Source organism: Periophthalmus magnuspinnatus, chromosome 16, assembly GCF_009829125.3.
Source record: "Periophthalmus magnuspinnatus isolate fPerMag1 chromosome 16, fPerMag1.2.pri, whole genome shotgun sequence".
NCBI lineage: Eukaryota > Metazoa > Chordata > Actinopteri > Gobiiformes > Gobiidae > Periophthalmus > Periophthalmus magnuspinnatus.
The window spans coordinates 6,162,711-6,184,283 of record NC_047141.1 but is presented as its reverse complement, the minus strand read 5'-3'; the positions used below and the strand labels follow the sequence as shown (position 1 = coordinate 6,184,283).

At 42.8% G+C, this 21,573-nt stretch overlaps 2 protein-coding genes across 3 annotated transcripts; one reads left to right on the top strand and one right to left on the bottom strand.

The window, feature by feature from the left end:
- The first annotated feature begins 3,062 nt into the window (after positions 1 to 3,062).
- Positions 3,063 to 9,941, top strand: rpz4 (rapunzel 4). Of its 2 annotated transcripts, none has more exons than XM_033981343.2 (3): positions 3,063 to 3,204; positions 6,876 to 6,937; positions 8,356 to 9,941. In XM_033981343.2, the coding sequence occupies exon 3, from the start codon at positions 8,361 to 8,363 to the stop codon at positions 9,531 to 9,533; it is 1,173 nt and encodes a 390-aa protein (XP_033837234.1). In that variant the 5' UTR covers positions 3,063 to 3,204; positions 6,876 to 6,937; positions 8,356 to 8,360; the 3' UTR covers positions 9,534 to 9,941. The 2 variants fall into 2 exon arrangements, with proteins under 2 accessions (XP_033837234.1, XP_033837235.1); XM_033981344.2 differs by having other exon boundaries at positions 8,359 to 9,934.
- Positions 9,942 to 11,398: 1,457 nt separating this feature from the next.
- tmem176l.3a (transmembrane protein 176l.3a) lies at positions 11,399 to 20,505 on the bottom strand. The gene is made up of 6 exons (XM_055227754.1): positions 20,476 to 20,505; positions 19,415 to 19,525; positions 19,153 to 19,209; positions 17,824 to 17,979; positions 17,131 to 17,232; positions 11,399 to 11,716 (listed from the first exon to the last, which is right to left on the bottom strand). Exons 1-6 carry the CDS (start codon positions 20,503 to 20,505, stop codon positions 11,399 to 11,401), a joined length of 774 nt encoding a protein of 257 aa, XP_055083729.1.
- Between the last annotated feature and the right edge of the window lie 1,068 nt (positions 20,506 to 21,573).

The following is a 21,573-nucleotide window of genomic DNA, read 5'->3' as shown; positions in this document are numbered from 1 at the left end:
TTCCTCTCTGACTCCCTTTCTTCTTCCCCTCTCTGTTTCTCTTCTCTCTGTCTCTCTATTACCCCCCTGTCTCTCTTTGTCTTTCTCCTCTCCCTCTTTGTCTCTTCTCTCTCTCTCTTCTCTCATCTCTCTCTCTTCTGTCTCCCTCTCTCTCTGTCTCTAGGTCTTCTCTCCCTATCGCCCTGTCTCTCCTCTTACTGTCTCTCTCTCTTCCCTCTCACCTCTCCACTCTCATTCTCTCTCTCTCTCTCGTGTGCTTTCTTTCTCTTCTTCTCCTATCCCTGCTCTCTCTCTTCCCCCCTCTCTCTTCCTCCTAACTCCTCTCTCATCTCTCTGTCTCTCTTCTCCCCCTCTATTTCCACCTCCCTCTCTCTATCTGCTTTCTCTCTTCTCTGCTCTCTCCCTCCCCACTTTCTTCATCCGTTTCTCTCGCTCCTCTTCCTCTCCCCTTTATCTTTCACCCTCTCTTCTCCCTTTCCTCTCTCTCTCTTCTCTCTTTTTCTCCACTATTCTCTCTCTCACCTCCGCTCTCTCTGCCTCCTCTTTTCTCTACACCCCCCCCCCCCCCTTTCCTCCTCCCCCCTCTCTCTTCTCTACCTATACCCTCTGTGTCTTCTTTCTCCCTCTTCCCACGACTCTCTCTTTCTTTCTCGGTCCTCTCTATTTCCCCGTCCTCTCTTCTCCTTCTCCACCTCTCCCCTTTCTCTTCTTTTCCTCTCCCCACCTCCCCCTCTCTCTCTTTCATTACACTACAAAGTGGCCTCGTCTTGCTGTTTTTCTGTGTAAAATGAGAAAGTGAGGGAGCACAAAAGCCCAGGTAATGGACCAAAGAAAGAAGTGAGATTGGATTTGCTGGAGGAGACGAGCGGAGGTCTGGCTACAGCTGCATATGACTGTGGGAAATGTATGGTTAGAAGTATACTGGTCAAATCATATTAGTCCATTAGGAGTACTTCATGGTACAAGCAGGACATGTACACAAGTACTACAGCTGCTCGGACAAATACTCAACACTGAAGTACCTGATTTTTACCGTCTTAAAAACATGAAAAACAGAAGTAGTTCATTTTAAATGGTTTGCAGAGGTCCAAAGTTATTCCTCCCTTACCTCATGCATTCAGAGCATCCTAATTATTCACCATGATGAGTTTATAAGCGCTTTTCACAAATTTCAGAGATCAGAGCCATAAAGTTAACAACAACTAGCAGACTAACAGTGCACTTCCAGGTTCTTGGGTGATAAAAATGATGTAGCCTATTATTAGATGCAGGCAGTACACAGCAAAACCAGGTCTAAACCAGAACTAAACCAGGTCTAAAACAGAACTAGACCAGGTCTAAAACAGAACTAGACCAGGTCTGGACCAGAACTAAACCAGGTCTAAACCAGAACTAAACCAGGTCTAAACCAGAACTAGACCAGGTCTGAACCAGAACTAAACCAGGTCTAGACCAGATCTAAGCCAGGTTTAAAGCAGATCTAAATCACATCTTCAACAAGTTTACACCAGGTCTAAAGCAGGTCTAAACCACATCTTAAACCAAGTCTACACTAGGTTTAAACCAGATCTAAATCAGGTGTAAACCAGGACTAAACCAAGTCTAAACCAGGTCTAAGACAGGTCTAAACCAGAACTAAACCAGGTCTTAACCAGAACTAAACCAGTTGTAAACCAGAACTAAACCAGGTCTGAACCAGGTCTAAACCAGTTTGAAACCCAGTCTAGACCAGATCTAAGCCAGGTTTAAAGCTGATCTAAATCACATCTATAACAAGTTTACACCAGATCTAAACCAGGCCCAAACCAGGTCTAGATCAGGTCTAAGCTAAGTCTAAACCAGGTCTAAACCAGATCTAAAACCAAGTCTACACTAGGTTTAAACCAGATCTAAATCAGGTCTAAACCAGGTCTAAACCAAGTCTAAACCAGGTCTAAACCAGGACTACATCAGGACTGGTCAGTTATTCACAAAGGGTCTGATACATGCTTGTTTCCAGGGTGATTCACAACAACTGATGTTGGACCGTGCTTTTATGGAAGTTCCTGTTTTTAAGGCATGTGTTTGTTCATAAGAATACAAAATCTGCCAACAAGTTTCAACACAGGGACCCTTTAAAAGTTAAGAAACAGATATCATCTAAATACCTGAATGTGAAGTGGGACATAATGTGGTTTCAATAAAAGAACTGGGATTAACCCTCAGAATAAGACAAATATGAAAACTCCACATGGCTTTGCCAAATAAAAACCTCTCAGACACATGTGAGTGACCTCCGAGCTAGTGTAAAGACAGGTACAGGTGTATTTTTCATGATGGGTTTAATACTGTTCACCCTACAACACCTTTTACAGAAATATTACATAATACAAACACAATCTTGGTGCTAAAACAGGAATTTTCCATCCTTTGTAATAAAAAAGCTAATTTTTTTCCCCCCTAGAAATAAAAAAACAGCTTATTATTATTATTATTATTATTATTATTATTATTATTATTATTATTATTATTATTAATGTATTTATTTATTTATTTTTACAAAGACTTAAAATCATCAGTAATTAGATCTGATGTCAGTTAAAGTCCTGATTTTTCTCATTGGATCAGACATTGGCCTCAGTATATATAGATATAGTATTGTATAAGCAGCTCTTAAGGTCAAAATAAGTCTGATATTTACTGTCTACATCTAATTATGAAGTAGTTTATTGTCTGATAACCAGGAAGTGCACGGTTAGCATGATACTGATCTGCTCTGGTCTCTGACGGTTGTGAAAAACGCTTATAAACTCATCACTGTGAATAGTTAGGATGCTCAGAAGGCATAAAGTAAATGAGGAATAACTCCAGACTACTGCAAACTGTTTCAAATGAACTACTTCTGTTTTTCACAATTTTAAGATGTAAAAAAAATCAGGTACAGCGCCTCCACAACGAAACTTTGAACATTCTGATAACAATCTCGTCACCTAGAGCCCCTCGGATCTCGCGCCATTACGCACAGTCTGTTTATCCAGCGGGTGGAGTTTGGCCTCGTCTTACAGCCCTGAGCTCAGCCTCTTGTCGGTCCCACCCCAGCCGAGCCAAGCCAGGCACCAGCAGCACCCACGGGCCTCCGCTCTGCGCCTGTCTGAGGAGAACCACGTGACCTGCGCACACGGCAGAGACACGGCGCGCGTGAAGGGTCTGCTCGGGCTGCAGGAGGTGAGTTTGGGACTGGACACTAACTAAGATCATGACACTATACGTAAACGCTGATTGTCCCGCGTGTGTCCAGCAGTGTCCAGTGCGTAAAAGCTGGCTACGGAGTTAACGCGTCTCTACCTTTCCACGCTCAACCACAACCAAAACTTTTACTTTTCCAACTAGAGTCGTCAGGTTTTGTGAGGTTTTTAACAACACTAGTCCCGTGGCTCGTTACAAAGGACAGTAAATGACAGTTTCGAACTAAATCCCAACTTTTGCTCAGGGGCGTTGGTTGCCGAACTGTGCGTCAGCGAGCAAACTTCTTTCTTTCCAGGAAGTGCGGAGTGGCGTAATGCACGTACGTACTCGCCTGCCTCGCTGTGCTGGAATTAAAGGGCTGAGAAATGTGTGGTGGTGTAAGGAGACGTGTTTGTTGGCCCAAAGTCGTTCTTGTTCTCAGCGCGGATCGATACGTTTCCCATCAGGAGCGCATTAAACACCGCGCCTGGTTAGCTGTGCGCTGTGGTCAGGCGGAGCGGTCAGAGACAAGAGAGGGAGAGGGAGGGGCAGAGGGAGGGGGCAGGAGCCGGTGTCTATGTTTATTGGACTCTTCCAGACTAAGTGGACAGAGTGGACAAGTGCTAGTGGACATAAAGATATATATAATGTGAATGGAAAGCAGACGGACTACTTTTACTAGTAAGGGGAAAATATTAGGCCTATTCATATTCATGGGCTTCAGAATGATGGTAAATGGTCACATGGTCACATTTTTATATAGCGCTTTTCCACCTTAATGCCACTCAAAGCGCTTTACATCAAGGAAACACCAGAGTACACAGACACTGGGAGCAAAGTGCGTTAAGTGTCTTGCCCAAAGACGCAACGACTGTATTCATCCGTGGGAGCTGGAATCGCACCGCCAACCTGTGGGTCAGTGGTTCCGATCGTTCAGCTAATGATGTTTACGTGGAGAACGGGATTCGAACCGCCAAACTTCAGATCAGTGGACAAAACACAGACCAACGGAGCTACTGTCCCCATGATGGAAAATTTGGTTTGTTTCCATAGCAATCAGAAAGTCCAAATCTAAGAAAAAGTTTTATTGCCCTTCACAAACTATGAATTTATATATGGTGCAACAAAGTGATGACCACAGCGAAACTGTAATAAAATAAAAGGTATGCAAAAGTCCTCAAAATGGCACCTGTAGGTTTTGTAACATCCTACTTTTCAATACTAATTAACTAGTATTTTTTTTGCCTACTTCAAGATAAATAACACTGATACCAGCTCATTTGTAGTTATTCATCATGTGGTCCATCCTGTTCTGCTGCTTTGTCTTTGTCCCTGTCCTCTTCTGTGTCCAGGACTAACCCCATCTCTACCCACCACCCTGTCCTCTGTCCCTGCACCTCCTCTCGTTTGACTCCTGCCCTCATCAGAATCACAATCCATGCTATAATGCCTTTGTCGATGAACAAAAGTCACAAACTGGAACCTTCCTTCAACATTATGGTGCAATATTAAACCCTGGATATTAATAGCATCCACACAATGGTAAAATAGAATAATAGAGCAAAAATATAGCAAAAATACAGACTCATACCCACAATGAAACGCTAAAGAGAACATGTGAGTTTTAGGAGCTGATTTAAAAACAGAACGTGACTCCGCCTGTCTAACATGTAGGGGTGGGGCATTCTACAATTTTGGACCCGCGACAGAGAAGGACGGGTCACCTACAAGTTTTTTCTTTGATTTTGGGACCAATAGCGAGGAGTGATCCGCAGAGCTGAAGCAGGTTGGATAGATTGCGTGGGGTAAGACCAGGGAGGCATTTAAAAACAAAAGATTTTTAAACCAATCAGTCAAAAGAGACAGTCAGTGCATGGCATTAAAATGGGCGTGGTGTGGTCTCGTCTCTTTGTGCCAGTCAGGAGTCGGGCGTTACATTATATTATATGTGTATTACAATAATCCAGGGTGTTAGTGATGAAAGCATGGACAAAAATCTCAAAGTGATGCTGCGAAAGAATAGGTTTAACTTTAGCCAGTTTTAATATACAGTGTGGGCGGAGCAACAATTGCAACATTAGTAGACTTGGATTATTTATAGAGGGGAAGAAAACTGTTATGGTGAGATGTGCTGGTCCAAATGTCAGAATATCACTGCTTTGTCCATGTTTCTGTCCTCTTCCCAGTTCCCAGTCGTCTATACTGTCCTCCTCATGCCCTACCACCCCGCCCTGCCGCCCTCACACCTTGACTGCCCCTCCCTTCTACTTTGTTTGACCCCTTTCTCCTCGTCCTGTATTTTGTTGTGTCCCTGCCCTTGCTGTCCCAGTTGTGTCCCTGCCCTAACCCCATCTGTGAACCTGCCTCTGAATTTGCCTGTCCCGTACTAGATTCTCTTCGGTCCTTGTCCCAAGCCTCGTCCACCATCTTGACCATAGACTCCTAGCAGGTTAGCTATGTCGATTTATATGTACAGTCTGTGGTCTTGACCCAGTCCTCTGTCCCCACTACATCTTCATTATTCCCTCCATCCCCATGCTTTTCAACTTGGCACAGTATCAAAAACATATTAGATTATTGCGAAATGGATTACACTGTATACCTCACCATTATTGAAAGAAGAAAATGGCTGTTGGTTGTTTTTTTTTGGTTTTTTTTGTAACCTTTGCATGCCCTTAGATATACAGATACTTGCTTGGTCGCCATAGTAACCGAGTTTCAGTGGAAAAGCGAGTTCTACCTCTTTATTTGATCCACAGACCAGACTCTAAATCCACTGGGGCGACTGCAGGGTATGTCATAGTAGTTGTAGTACTATTTATAGCATCAGTAGTTTTAGTAGTTGTTGATGTATGAGAACACGGATGCGTTGAAAACACTTTATTGATTGAAGTAGAGAGCTGAGTGTGATGTAATGGGTTTAAGGCTAAAGTGCAAACGCCTATGACAGCATTACACACGCTGAGAATAGATTGGCCCTGTTTACTTTGTACTCCATAATCCAGTTCTTTTGTGGGATATTTCTTATACGACTGCAATTAACAATTATTTGATTAATTTTAAGTTTAAACCAATTGGATTTCAACATTAAAACTGGCAACCCAAACTCGAGACTCGTGGCTCCTGTCCCCATCAGAGAGCGACACATCATTATATTGTACATTCTAAAACTTGAAAATAAAGCAGCTTGTTTGATCTGTTTGTTTCCACTGACGTTCAGAACCGGGAATATACTCCGTCTATAAACATCTTGCATATTCCCTGATCCATACTGCTGTGAGCTTTGATGAATGGGATCCTATGTTGCACTCTCCCTGATCAATAGCAGCGCTCCACTCAGGCTAATGAAAGTCTTTATGACAGAGATGAGGTCTGACGGCTGCAGCTCTGTGCCAGCTGCATTCTGGGAGTACATTCTAAGAGTATAGTGTAAGAGTTAATTGTGAGAGAATAGATTCAGAGAGTACTTTCAGAGAATACATTCTGAGAGTACATTCGGAGAGTACATTCGAACAGTACATTCAGAGAATACTTTCAGAGAGTACTTTCAGACAGAACTTTCTGGCAGTAAATTCTAAGAGTACATTCTGAGAGTATTTTCTGAGCGTACATTCTGCATGCGCTGTGTGTCACAGAGTGGACGGGGCTCATTCTTTTCTCTCTGTTCCCAGGAGTGTCTGTGAGGAACAAGCCAGAGGACAACAAAAAGAGCTATAAGCTACACACACCACAAGTAAGCTGCCTCCACTCTCTCTGTGTACACTACTGCTGATCAGAGCAGGCTGAGTTCTGTCAAGTGGACAAAAGTGTTTTAAATGGTCACTTCAGATGAAAAAAAAAAAAAGAAAAACTTTGGTCCAGTTGACAGAGTTCAACCTCCTATTGACTATTAACATTGTCCGGTAAGCTCAGAACGGTCTATATGATACAGAAGCATCAGTCTGTCCACTCCCTCTGTCGCATCTTGAGCTAGATTCAGACACTACCGTCCAATCAGATTTGTTTATTTTAGTGACGCATGTGAAACAAAGGAGCTCATTGGTCACCAATATTTTTGAGCAAAATCAAACTTTCAAACTCTCACCTCAAACTGTCTTTTTCCCTTATAAGCAGTCAGATTTGTTTTGATATAGATGGACCACGCTTGTCCGTGATTGGCTAATCCACCTGTCAGTCACGCCCATGTTAACTCGGGGAGATTCATCGATGACCAGACTCAGATCCTTGTAGAGTATGGAAGTGTGTGTTCTGGATCCCAGGCAACCACTAACAGGCTGACGCCACTAGAACACATGAGAACACACACTAACACATGCTAACATTTTATGCAGCTATCAACTGATAATAATGTCTCACATTTGTATTGCACTGTCCAAACCAGGCAAGTCTTTTGTTCTCTCCATTCTATGTAGTGGTAAACTTCTCTTTTGTGGCCACAGCTGCCCTTGGGCAGACTGACAGAAGCGAGGCCATCAGCCCCTCCAACCACCACTAACACTGGCACACACACCACGTTTATCCTTGCATGTCCAGCTGAAACCTCAAACAGACATGTGTCAAAAACTTTACAAAGACGAGTGGATCTGGAACCGTGTCCTGTCTCCTCGATTCCAGAGTGTGTGATTGACAAGTCGATTAACCAATCAGAGAAACACATGGTCCATTTGTGTCAAAACAAACATGGCGGAAAAGGGGGAAAAACTGCAGAGAACTGAGAAACAGTGCAGATTTCATATTTATCTCAGGTAAAACAAATTATATATTTTGTTCTGAATGATGTGAGAATTTTCAGAGATGTTTTCTGCATTTGAGAGACATGCTCAGTTGTACCAGTCCAGGTTAGGACAATTGTTAAATGGCAATTGTTTATGGTTCCAAATGCTTCTGAACACAATGCAGAAGGGACTGGCTGGTCAGGAAACATTCATATGAGGCAAGGTGGGTGCAGTTTTGTGTCCCCTCCATGAATGTCTCAGATCAGAGCTGGTAACAAAACGGTGACCTTTATGTTGGTCAAAATCAGGACTTCATTTCCACATTCAAATTGTTATCACATTATATAAAAATATGGAATATACATAAGAAATATTATATGACTTTGGGGTTTAACACACTCTCTCTTCCTCTCCCTCCCTCCCTGCCTCCCTCCAGCAGACATGGCAGAGCAGCTGCAGAGGGTGGTGGCCGACAAGAAGGACATGGTGGAGACCATCATGGAGGTGTTTGAGCAGGGAGCTGAGGTGGTGGCCAGTATCGCTGGAGACATTTTCCCCGTGTTTGCCATTGCAGCGCCCATTGTCAAACTGGCCCTGGACAATGTGGAGAGCAAGGAAGCCACCTACATGAAGGAGCAGTTCCAGAAGGTCCGTGAGCGTCTGGAGGTGGTCTCTGAGCAGATCCAACGCATCAATGACGAGATCAAGAGGAGTGGAGTGGACGCCGCCTACTTCTCTGTGGAGGAGAACATCACCAACCAGTTCAGGAAGTACATGGACATCCTCAACGCCAAGCCCAAGTTCAGGGAGGTTAAGAAGAAGCTGTTCCTGGAGCACTTTGCTAAAACTGGAGGAGATAAGAATCTACACATTCTGTACAATGCTGTGACAGGAGACAACTTCTCAGGAGAGCCTGTGCTGGAGATCATCATGAACTACGAAGAGAAGAACCGCAGGGTCATGGAGGTCTTCTGTGCACGTATGAAGAAGCTCTTCTGTATAGGTTTGATCGCTCTGCTGGGCCATGCTGCGCTCAAAGACTATGGAGAGGAGGAGCAGCTCCTACAGGAGTGGAACGAGAAGATGCAGACGGTGCAGAAGAGGATGAATGCAGTGATAGAGGACTGTATCCTCAGCTTCCCCAAACTGGCCGAGCAGGACTCTCGGCGAGTGGTGCGTGACCAGCAGGGCCTCAGCTGCCAGCAGCTGGCCCAGGCCATCCTAGACAAGCTGAAGCAGAGGTATGACTGGGTGTCCTGGTCTGTGAGAGTCTTCCGCTCTCCCAAAGGTCTACTGGCCAGAAAGAGGGACTTCCACTGCTCCACGGGGAAGAACCGCTTCCAGGTGCCTTCTTCAGAGGACAGTCTGAATGTGGTGGTGTCCTACAGCTCATCCCCAGAGCCTGTGGACAGTGGACATGTCTCCCAGATCATCCAGGGCCAGAAGAAGGTGTCTGTGGTTCCCACAGCTGAGCTGCTCTTCAGGGAGCTGCCTGGGGACTGTGTGGTCCACACCATCAAGACCAAGGATGTGGCCTGTGTCTCCAGCTTCAAGTCTGAGCTGCACTACTGGGAGGAGCACGAGAGGATGTATGTGTGTGTTCACTCTGCCTGAGGAGCAGACACCAAGCGTCCTCAGTCTGCCTGAATATGTTTATGTCGTCATTTATGTAGATATATGTTTCTTACTAATAACACAAATAGAGCTGCACAGTGTATGTGACTATAACAATCAAACATCATTGAAATGTGTTATGCCAATGTCAACAATGCTCCATGTGCCTCATGAATGATTGTGTTTACTGCTGTACAGGTTTAGCTTGAATGAAGAGGAATTCACCACTTTGTCTGATATATTCAAATGTATTTTGATCTGATCTTGTAATGTAATATAAGCCTCGGAAATGAATATTTGTACCATGATTTTTACTGTAATGGTTAGTTCGTGCTTTATAGACACTCATGTATCCCCATGCACAATATGTGATCTGAATGTGGTTGGAATAAAGCTACACTATGGCATTTATGTTGTGCTGATTTGTGATACACAGGACATGGGGACCCTCCCGTGTCCCCTTAGTGTGGAACACAGGACACAAGGACAGTCCCATGTCCACTTAGTGTGGAACACAGGACACAAGGACAGTCCCATGTCCCCTTAGTGTGGAACACAGGATGTAGGACACAAGGACACTCCCATGGTCCCTTGGTGTGGGATAGAGAACACATTGATACCAGTGATTATTTCATAGGTACCTTTCAAGATTCATTCATGGTTGGTAAAAAGTTAGCAATATGTAAAATATTAAATTTTTGTCTGATCAAAAGTCCTCAAAATGTCACTATTAAGCAGGAAGCTGAAACCCATACAGTCCAAGACAGCGGGGGCAGGTTATATTTTCTAAAAAGAGACATGATAGAAAATCCACTTTCATGAGTTTAAACCACATATGTCAAACTCAAGGCCCGGGGGCCAAATGTGGCCCTCCACATCATTTCATGCGGCCCTCGACAGGGTAAACTAAAAGGTATGATGGTCTTAAAATGTCATTTTATTAGGAGATAAGCAGTTATACAGCCACATTTTTACATCTAGGCTAATGCATATGCAATATTTGTAACTTGAACAAGTAATAAATACAGAAACAGTTAATTAACAAATTAAAAAAGTAGTTAGATTTATTTTACATCCGGCCCTTTGAAGGCAGCTATTTTGCCAATGTGGGCCCGGTGAAAATATGTTTGACACCCCTGGTTTAAACCATGTTATAACAGTGTTTCCTCATCAGTATCTTACTCAGAGTTGTATTTTGATTGATTTCTGCAGGTTTGAGTATTTACCTACCCCCTAACCCCGCCCACATCCCTGTAGTGTGGTTCATACACATACACAAATGCCCATAATGTTGTATTTCAAATTTAAAAACACCAGGAGCTCCCAGCAGAGAATCAGATCTGCTGTGAACAGGAAGTGAATGGACCTGTTTCTAAGATAAAACCGTTTCTAAGATAAAGAGCAAAAGGTAATGTTCTATTGACTGAAGAGTTAGACCTGGTGTGAGGATCAGAATAAGCAATTAAACAGCCTCTCATCAGCCGGCCCAATGCTCTCCTGCCTCTGCTCAATTCTCCGTCATCATCGATGGTCACACTGTTACTCTCTTCTCTGTCCAGTTTTTGTGCAATTAATAAATAAATCCGCATCACAATTATTCAGTAGAAGCCGTATTTGATTTGAACATTGTATCTGGGGACAGAGTCAAGTCTTATTTATGAAATTTAAAATCAAAATCTTGCAGACGGTTCCTTAAACAGCAAATTTCACTGTCCTCCAGCTCAGTTTAAACCACAGTGACTCTAGAATGTTGTAATGTCGTGTGAACGCAGCTTATATTAGTTTAAGAGAATATTAATTAACTAGGAAATTAATACTTTGGTCAACCACTGCCACCAATGACCTTTACCACAAACTACACAACTTCAGATGGGCCCCTGAAGTTTGCTCCAGAGACCCCAGTATGGCCCCAAGACCGCTGTCCTCAGACCTGCAGGGCCCCGTGCTGTGGTCTGGTCAGGGGCCACCATTGCCTTGCTCTCCGGTTGTCCCGAGGGTCCAGTCCCAAACAGGATTATAGGGGAAGTGCTGTGTCTCATCAGAATACGATTTGTCCACACAGGCGAGCATTGAGCGCGTTCCATCAGATGACCTGTGGAACGCACACAAACATCACGAGTGTGCGGCGTGGGCTGGTGTGAAGGGCCCGAGAGGAGAGACGGGTCCGGATTGTGTTGTGAGACCTGTGAGGAGGGAGTGTCAACGTGAGGAGATGTGACAGCTACTCTCCACATTCTGAAGGGTCTATCTCATACAGGATAGTGTCCTGTAGACATCAGCCTGCAGAGGGCGCTATTATTCTGATATGAAAGAACAAATGAAGCTTCAGCAATGCCCATCTCGTACTGAAGATTATGTTTGTAAAGCCTAAAATCACAGCAGTGGTTTCCTCTCAGGGCTGAACAAGATCACTGATTTAATCAACAGGAAGTTCAACAGTGAAACAGACATTGGTCAATAACAGACGCAGATTAACCAACAATCATAGAAAACAAGCAAATGGATAACTGACCTAAACCACCCCGTGTCCTGAGATGGTCCTCCTGCAGGAACAACTCCAAAAAACCCAGTGAGAAAAAGAGAAACCCAGAGGAGAACCACAGTGAAGGAGAGATGCACTTCCATGGACTAAATCAGGACTAAACCAGGACTAAACCAGGACTAAATCAGGACTAAACCAGGACTAAACCAGGACTAAACCAGGACTAAACCAGGACTAAATCAGGACTGAATCAGAACTAAACCAGGACTAAACCAGGACTAAACCAGAACTAAACCAGGACTAAACCAGGACTAAACCAGGACTAAACCAGGATTAAACCAGGATTAAACCAGGACTAAATCAGAATTAAACCAGGATTAAACCAGGACTAAATCAGGACTGAATCAGGATTAAACCAGGACTAAACCAGGACTAAATCAGGACTGAATCAGAACTAAACCAGGACTAAACCAGGACTAAACCAGGACTAAACCAGGACTAAACCAGGACTAAATCAGGACTGAATCAGAACTAAACCAGGACTAAACCAGGACTAAACCAGGACTAAACCAGGATTAAACCAGGACTAAATCAGGACTGAATCAGGATTAAACCAGGACTAAACCAGGACTAAATCAGGACTGAATCAGAACTAAACCAGGGTGGGCAGGCTGCAGATGTGTCCAGGACGAATGTGCATACATTTGCAGATAAAGTTCAAGTATTTAGCGCCAGAGCCCACTCAAGTTCAAGGGACAGAGGGGGGCTCATTCACGATGTGTTAGGGGTCATTCAGCCAGGCAAATATGAGAGCAGCATAAGAGACAGTGGTACCAGGACCAAGGTCCTCCAGAAGGGACTATGAGGTGCTCCACAGAAGAACATGTCTCTCTGAGGGCCAGTCAGATCTGAACAGTCCTCCTCTTCAGATGCTGATATCGAATGCAACCATTAGTGAAAACTGACTTCTAAACATTTCCTTGTGTTGAACTTCTTGTTTTGTTACTTACTGAGAGAATGTGGATGTAACTTAAAGAGGTGGTATTATGCAAAATCGATTGTGTGGAGCTTTCTACCATGTTACAACACTGTTCCCTCATCAAAAACATGTTTAGTTGTCATCCATGCATGTTTGAGGAATCTAGCGATCTCTCCTGGGCCCTATTCAAGCGCTCTTTAGAGTTAAGTGTAAGAATCTGTCCAAGGCTCCGCCCACAAGCCTATGTCACCCATGCTCCCACACAACAGTTCTCCATAAATATTAAAAAACCCGATACAAAACCGTACACAGCAACGTGACAAACCTGATGCAATGTGCAGTAGTTTCATCATCATTATCTAAATATATTAAGTGTCAGCAGTTAAAACCCCAAAGAAGTAACATACCCCCTCTTTAATACAATATATTTACTTTTGTTTAATACAGATGTTCATTCACTTGCCCTCAAATATGAGCATACTGTAGGGTTTATATGTTTAACCTACAACCAGAGTGTGAGCTTAACACCAGCCAAATGCAGTACAGCTCATACAGGCAACAAAAACATCCAGTCCCATGGCAGAACCGTGGCTGTAGTTAAAATCATATAACAGTTTAGGATTGGCTCTACAAACCTGTCACATTAATCTAACAGTTTAACGTCCTTTCAACTGACAACAATCACGTCTTTGCGGTTGAATAATGGCTCTACTTTCTGCAGCTACCTCCAGCAAAACAACATGGGCCCCACACAGGTTCAGGGTTTGTCCGCGGTTTCCATGGTAACCCGCTGGTACTGGACTGTAGTGGATTCAATTCTATTACCTAAGTAAAAGTACAGATACTGGAGCAAATAAATACTGAGTGAAAGTAAAAGTATCACATGAAAAAGTGCACTTAAGTAGAAGTATTAAAGTGCCTGTCAAAAGTAAAAAGTTAAAGTATTTAGCACGGATTTTAATTTTTATTGTATTGTATTTTTGTTTGCTCAAACTGTGAACATGATAAAAAATAAAAAATAAAACCCTCAGCCTTTTCAGTCCTGTTCAAAATGTAGTGGAGTAGATAGTACAAATACCTGCACTCAGAGGTAGTGAAGTTAAAACAAAATCCACTTTATCCACTTTAAATTTTACTTAAAGTACAGATACCTAAAACGTGTACTTAAACACAGTACTTTCCTACTTTGACTTTGTTACTTTGCACCGTTGGTTCTAAATGAGTTGAGTTAATGAGTTAAGTGGGCTAATCACATGAGACACACTTTGGCCTGATTATTATAAAATGTTTTGATTATAAAAAGTGATTCTGTTTCACTCTCAGACGTGGGGCCAGATGTTGCTCCTGATTCTTCTGTTCTTCTGTTCGTGAATCAACTCTGAAAAAAACCAGCACATTAACAATATCAGTTTAGTATAAAAACCTGAAACCTCAGGTCGATGGTGATGATAACATGTGTTTTTGTCTGGCGTTGTGGGAGGAGCCTGTGTACATTCCAGGTGACAGGGGAATGTGGCGGGTCCACCTCTGCAGCTCCGTGTCCTGTGCACCGGCGTGTCCCTGCAGGCCCGACCCGTCCCGTCTGCTCCACGCCAGGCTCATTTAACACCTTTAAGAATGTGTGTTTTTTGAGGTATTTTTGAGACATAAAAAAAATACATCCATAACAAATTCCATGTCGTCCCGTGGAACATTCCAGGCAAAGCTAAACGATCTCCATGGAAGTAAACTGATGGTGGAATCTCCTTGAGAAAAGTTACATTTTAATTCCGACACTTTTGAGAATTCGCTGCATGAACGTTGCTTAGTTGATTAGTTTAGTTTTTCGCTCTTGTTTGTTGTGTAGCCACAGCTGCCCTGGGACTGACTGATCAAACTGAGGGAAGTGTCTTGCCCAGTGGCACAACAGCTGTATGTAATGGGTCGATTTTGACAGGATTTGAACTACCCACCGCCCCACACCCCCCCCCCCCCCCATAGCCATTGCTGTTCTGAGAAGTCCACAGTATGAATGTGTTTGACCGTCTGCCAGTTCTTTTACAGGATTCTTCAAATTTCTTCAGCACATCCATCAACCTGAGGGTCGTTGTGCTTTTGGGCAAAACACCACCGCCTTCAGTCGACGCCTGAGCAACTTTGGTGATAGAAGTAGCTTTGCACCACCAAGTATGCACTGTAAAACATTTAGGGTATCTTGAAAGTTGCTATATGAATCCAATACATTATTATTAGTAGTAGTAGTAGTAGTTGTTGAAGTAATTGTAGCTGCAGTAGTAGTAGTAGGAGTAGTAGTAGTTGTAGTAATAGTAGTAGTAGTAGTAGTAGCAGTAGTAGTAGAAGTAATAGTAGAAGTATTAGTTGTTGTTGAAGTAATTGTAGTTGTAGTAGTAGTTTTAGTAGTACTAATAGTAGTAGTAGTAGTTGTTGTTGTTGTTGAAGTAATTGTAGTTGCAGTAGTAGTAGTAGTAGTAGTTGTAGTAATAGTAGTAGTAGTAGTAGTAGTAGTAGAAGAAGTAATAGTAGTAGTAGTAGTAGTAGTAGTAGTAGTAGTAGTAGTAGTAGTAGTTGTAGTTGTAGTTGTTATTGAAGTAATTGTAGTTGTGGTAGTAATTGTAATAGTATTATTAGTTGTTGTCCTTGAAGTAATTGTAATTGTAGTAGTAATAGCAGTAGTAGAAGTAATAGTACTAGTAGTTGTAGTAGTAGTAGTAGAAGTAATAGTAGAAATATTAGTTGTTGTAATTGTAGTTGTAGTAGTAGTTTTAGTAGTAGTAGTAGTAGTAGTTGTTGTAGTTGTTATTGAAGTAATTGTAGTTGTAGTAGTAGTTTTAGTAGTAGTAGTAGTAGTAGTAGTAGTTGCTGTTGTTGTTGTAGTTGTTATTGAAGTAATTGTAGTTGCAGTAGTAGTAGTAGTTGTAGTAATAGTAGTAGTAGTAGTAGTAGCACTAGTAGAAGAAGTAATAGTAGTAGTAGTAGTAGTAGTAGTAGTAGTAGTAGTAGTAGTAGTAGTAGTAGTAGTAGTTGTTGTTGTTGTTGTAGTTGTTATTGAAGTAATTGTAGTTGTAGTAGTAGTTTTAGTAGTAGTAGTAGTAGTTGCTGTTGTTGTTGTTGTTGAAGTTGTAGAAGTGGTACTTGTGATAGTATTTATTTATTATCCTGATACACAAAATGAAACCACAACTACGTGTCTGGTTTATTTTACTTCACAAAAAATAATTCTTCCTGAGCTGTTTCAGACGCTGTGGGTTTGTGTGAAGGTGTTGCCTCCTGGTGGGTGCACCGTGTTATTTCCAAAGGTTAATGTACATTTTAGCAAGATATTTGGTAAGAAATTAAAAAAAAATAACAAAAAGAAAGTGAATGAGGCTGACTACGAATTAAGGGGTTAAGTGTCTTGCCCATCGACACAACAACAGCGTTCATCTGTGGGAGCTGGAATCGCACCGCTAAAGACAGATCACTAAATTCAGACTCCAAACATATTCAGATGATTTGACCTTTTTTTGACCTTTTTTTTCCCAATATAAAACCACATACGTGAAAATCCATGGCTTGGTCAGAATCAAAATCCGTTTTATTGCCAAGTCGTTTTAGCCGTTTCATTATGATTTGCAATAAACAAAATGCACAAAAATGATTTACACATAATTAGAGTTTCATAGTACATAAAAAACTTCATATGTCTTTTTAAAATATAGGACAAAAGGAAAAAAATGTTGAAAAAAGCCCTCTGTAGTATCCTCTCACGCTGGATACTTGTGATGGACAGTCTGATCTTTATAAACCTGTGACAGAGGAGCAGAGTGGTCAGTGAGTGTGTCCTTGCGGGGCTGCCGTAGCTTCATATAATGGACAGTGATGGGAAGAATATTGCATGTATTTTGTATATGAGTAATGTATGCGTCAGATGTACTGTAATATGGTCCAGTCTGAATACTTATGACCCGTACCTGATTTTTTTCCCCACGTATTTGACCTAAATTCATCTTACCCCAGTACAGATATATTGTATACGCAGCTCTTGAGGTCAGGTTTTATCATCCAAGAATCAGGAAGTGAGTGATTAACAGAAAACAGTTACTCCAAAGTGTGAGTATCCTGAATATATTTTGGGGACATGTATTTTGTGGAGGTACCTGCTTCCTGCTCGTGAAGGACAGAACCGCCGCACTGATGTTCACACAGAGCTGCAGCACAACTAGCACCAGCAGACTGATGTCCATCCAGCTCACAGCTCTCTGAGGGTCACAGAGGGGTCAGAGAGGGGTCAGAGAGGGGTCAGAGGTCAGAGGAGGGTCAGAGCATACACATACACACAACTGCAGCACCAGCAGACTCATGTCCATGTCATTGTCTGATTTGGTACAGTTTGGTGTAACAGATATTGTGGCAGTTGCTATAGTAACCATACTTAAGAACAAGTCTCATTTTTGATTTACTATTGGAATATAAACTGTTTTACTGATAAATAGTTACTCAAAGCCTGTGAAAATTTGGTGTTTAAACTGTTAATAAAGGTTAGAAAAGAGAGCAGAGCTGAGTAAAGTCTGACTTCATAACTAAAACAGAGACGTTTGATGATTCTAGTCAAATACAATTGTTTGTTTCTGTTTCTAACAATAAACTTCATGAAACTGTTTGATATAAATATATTTAAGCTGAGTAATACTGATGGCTAACGTGATATAACAGAATAAACACATTTACGTTGATGTAAAAAGGGACCACATCACACCAAAATCCAACAGTGTGTCCAGCTCACAGGATCAAAGGTCACAGAGGGTCAGAGGTCAGAGGGAGGTCAGCAGGGTCACAGAGGGCACACTGACCTGTGCGATGGCGGCCACTTCCCTGCAGGGGTCACTGTTTGCGCTCTCGTCACACATCCAGACAACAGACACATGAGCCAGGTCCAGAGAGTACAGCACCACCCCAGTGATGGAGAAGAGCGCCCCCACCAGGTTCAGCAGGGCACAGCATTTAGTCTGAGGAGAGAGTGTGTGCGGAGAGAGAAAGGCTGAGGGGAGGGAGAGAGTTTGAGAAGAGGGAGAGAGTGAGGAGAGAGAGAGTGTGAGGAGAGACAGAGGCTGAGGAGAGGGAAAGAGAGTCTGAGGAAAGAGAGAGAGTCTGAAGAGAGAGAGACTGTCTGAGGAGACAGAAAGTCTGAGAAGAGAGAGAGAGTGTGTAAGGAGAGAGAAAGGCTGAGGGGAGGGAGAGAGTTTGAGGAGAGGGAGAGAGTGAGGAGAGAGAGTGTGTGCGGAGAGAGAAAGGCTGAGGGGAGGGAGAGAGTTTGAGGAGAGGGAGAGAGTGAGGAGAGAGAGAGAGAGAGAGAGAGGAGAGAGAGAAAGGCTGAGGAGAGGGAAAGAGAGTCTGAGGAAAGAGAGAGAGTCTGAAGAGAGAGAGAGTGAGTGAATGGAGAGGAAGGCTGAGGAGAGGGAGAGAGAGTCTGAGGAAAGAGAGAGAGTCTGAAGAGAGAGAGAGTGGGTGAATGGAGAGGAAGGCTGAGGAGAGGGAAAGAGAGTCTGAGGAGAGAGGAAGAGTCTGAAGAAAGAGAGACTGTCTGAGGAGACAGAAAGTCTGAGAAGAGAGAGAGAGTGTGTAAGGAGAGAGAAAGGATGAGGAGAGAGGAAGAGTCTGAGGAAAGAAAAAGAGAGTCTGAGGAAAGAGAGACAGTCTGAGGAGAGAGAAAGGATGAGGAGAGAGGAAGAGTCTGAGGAAAGAAAAAGAGAGTCTGAGGAAAGAGAGACAGTCTGAGGAGAGAGAAAGGATGAGGAGAGAGAGTGTGTGAGGAGAGGGGAAGAGTCTGAGGAAAGAAAGAGAGAGAGTCTAAGGATAGAGAGAGTCTGCGTAGAGAGTCTGAGGAGAGAAGAGTCTGACGAGGGGGAGACAGAGAGGGTTTGAGGAGAGAAATAAGAGAGCGAGCCTGAGGAGAGAGAGTCTGAGAAGAGAGAGAGTGTGTGAGGAGAGAAAGAGTGTGTGAGGAGAGAGAGTGAGTGTAGTACAGTACCACCTGAGTGATGGAGAAGAGCACCCTCAGAAGGTTCGGGTGGAGACTGAATTTAGGAGGAGAGAGAGAGACTGAGGAGGGAGAGTGAAAGAGATAAAGTGTTTGAGGAGGTAGAGAGGGGAGAGAGAGAGAGACAAAAGAGGATACTCACCAAACATGGAGAGCGACAGGGCCCTGAGACGATGGTGAACAGCCCCGCTACAGTGTACTGGAACACAGGACAATACTGACATAGTGACCTTATTTAACTGTGTTTATTTCAAAAACAATGAAAAGAAGGAAAATGTAGTTAGGTACGTTTAATGCCCTACCGTGGAACATTGCCGGCAGTTACACCGTGCACCTTCATATGAACTAAACTGGGTCCTCCTCTGTGCTAATCTACTGTCATGTAGCAGCTGTTTGAGACTCACCACGCCCCCCAGCCAGTACGCCGCCCACAGCCCCGCCAAGTCTCCAGGTCGGACATGAGTGCGCCCGGGACCCAGGCCCATGTTGATCAGCCCCACCAGGATCTGCATAACCTGGGCCAGAGAAGAGGGTCAGACTGTAGAGTATGGAGGTCCACAACATCAGAACATCAGACAGAATATGAGACAGAACATCACATGACAATATCAGACCAGAACATCAGACAAGAACTTCAGAGGAAATCAGAGAAGAACTTGAGAAGAACGTTAGGGCATCAGATGAGAACTTTAGAACATCAGTGAAGAACTAAAAAGAACATCAGGACATCAAAGGGGAACACCATGGGGGGAGTTTGGAGCGTCAGATGAGAACTTTGGAACATCAGAGGAGAACTTTGGAACACCATGGGGGACGTTTGGAGCATCAGAGGAGAACTTTGGAACATCCGAGGAGAACTTTGGAACACCATGGGGGAAGTTTGGAACATCAGAGGAGAATTTTGAAACACTAGAGTAGAAGAGCTTTGGAATATCATAGAAGAATATTAGAACAAAGAAGAACTTTAGAAAATCAGAAAAGCACTTAAGAACACCAGAAAAGAACATTAGACAAAAGACTAGAACCACACAGTATCTATCAGTAGAAAATGTTGACAGTTTGATTGCTCAGACAAGAACATCAGAGCAGAACATAAAACAACAACAATAGACAAGAACATCAAACAGAAACATTAGAACACCATGCAAGAACATTAGAACATCAGGCCAGAATTTCAGACAGGAACATCCAAACATAAGACAAGAACATCAGACAAAAACACCACAACGCTAGTCCAGAGCATCAAATGAGAACAAAAACCATCAGAGCAGAACATCACACCAGGAAATCAGAACCTCAGAGAACATCAAAATATCAGCCCAGAACATTAGACAAGAATACCAGGCCAGAACCTTAGAACATCTGCCCAGAACATTATAATGGCAATCAGATGAGATAAAAACAGACATGAGACAAGAACATTAAACAAAAATATTGGAACATCAGACCAGAACATCAGACCTACCCCCAGAACCGAAGCAACACACAGCTGCATCTCTGCTATTGCCAGAGGAGAGGATCACCCAGTGGAGCCCCGAGGAGAACCCAGAGGAGAGCAGTGCGTCCTGCAGAGAGCTTCAGGAAAGTCCCAGAGATGAGACTGGTCTTTCTGTGAGCCCTGAGCCTGCTTCAGTGGACCATGAGAGGAGGTTTGTGAGAGTCCACTGACAAATGCTTTAGAAATGTGGAATTATTCTAGACCCAACTCATACAAAAATATGTTTTCTCCTTTAGTGCAGGTGGATTAGACTGAAGCGAGCAAGAGCAGAGGTATGAGGAGAGCAAATATAACAAGGACAAATATGCACTTATCAGCGCTCTCAGTCACATGGGGCTATTGTCATGTTTTCTGAAGTAATCATCTCAAAGAAAAGTAAAATTGTGGTATAAATATTTGTTAACACTGATGATAATATTCACTCTTTCGAGGATAGCGAGCCATGTTAGGGTTGCACTACATATCGAAAAATAAATATAAAATAGAAACTGATTCATTTAAACATGATTTTAAGATGTGTGCATACTGCAGGTAATCCCAGTAAAACATAATTCATAAATCCACTGTAAGGGTCAGGACTGGGAAATGTGAAACCTTTGGCTCATTTTCACTGAGGCTGGCTCTGTGTTGAAAATGATTACTTAACTATTAAACTACTGCAACTACTAAAACTAACAGGTAACACAGACGTGAGAATCTATAAACACGTAGTAAAGGGTTGGCGCCCTCTACTGGCAATAAGTAGAGTTAGATGTAGCCGTTATTATGGCTATTAGGGCTTCTATATGAATTTTAAGTTTTAATAAATACTTAAGGTTTTCATCGCTTTTTTACGGTTAGGGGTTTGGACAATGAGAATATATCGATCAAATTCCTTTTTGAAAGCTGCAAAGGCAAGTTTTGACTATTTAGCGTTACGAATGTGGTGTTTTGATAATTATTCGACTGAAGTGCAGTCAATAAATATTTGATTCACTTGAAAACCAAAAATCATATATTTTTAATAAATCAAGATCGTATATTTGTAATACAACAAGAAAAAAACAACAAAAAAAACCACATTTC

Excerpts from the sequence above, each read along its gene's own strand:
- rpz4 (XM_033981343.2), top strand. The coding sequence starts at position 8,361 with ATGGCAGAGCAGCTGCAGAGGGTGGTGGCCGACAAGAAGGACATGGTG.
- tmem176l.3a (XM_055227754.1), bottom strand. The coding sequence starts at position 20,505 with ATGCAGCTGTGTGTTGCTTCGGTTCTGGGG. Across the intron at positions 19,526-20,475 it reads GTGTTGCTTCGGTTCTGGGG|GTTATGCAGATCCTGGTGGG; the intron begins GTAGGTCTGATG and ends TCTCTGGCCCAG. Across the intron at positions 19,210-19,414 it reads CGTACTGGCTGGGGGGCGTG|TACACTGTAGCGGGGCTGTT; the intron begins GTGAGTCTCAAA and ends CCTGTGTTCCAG.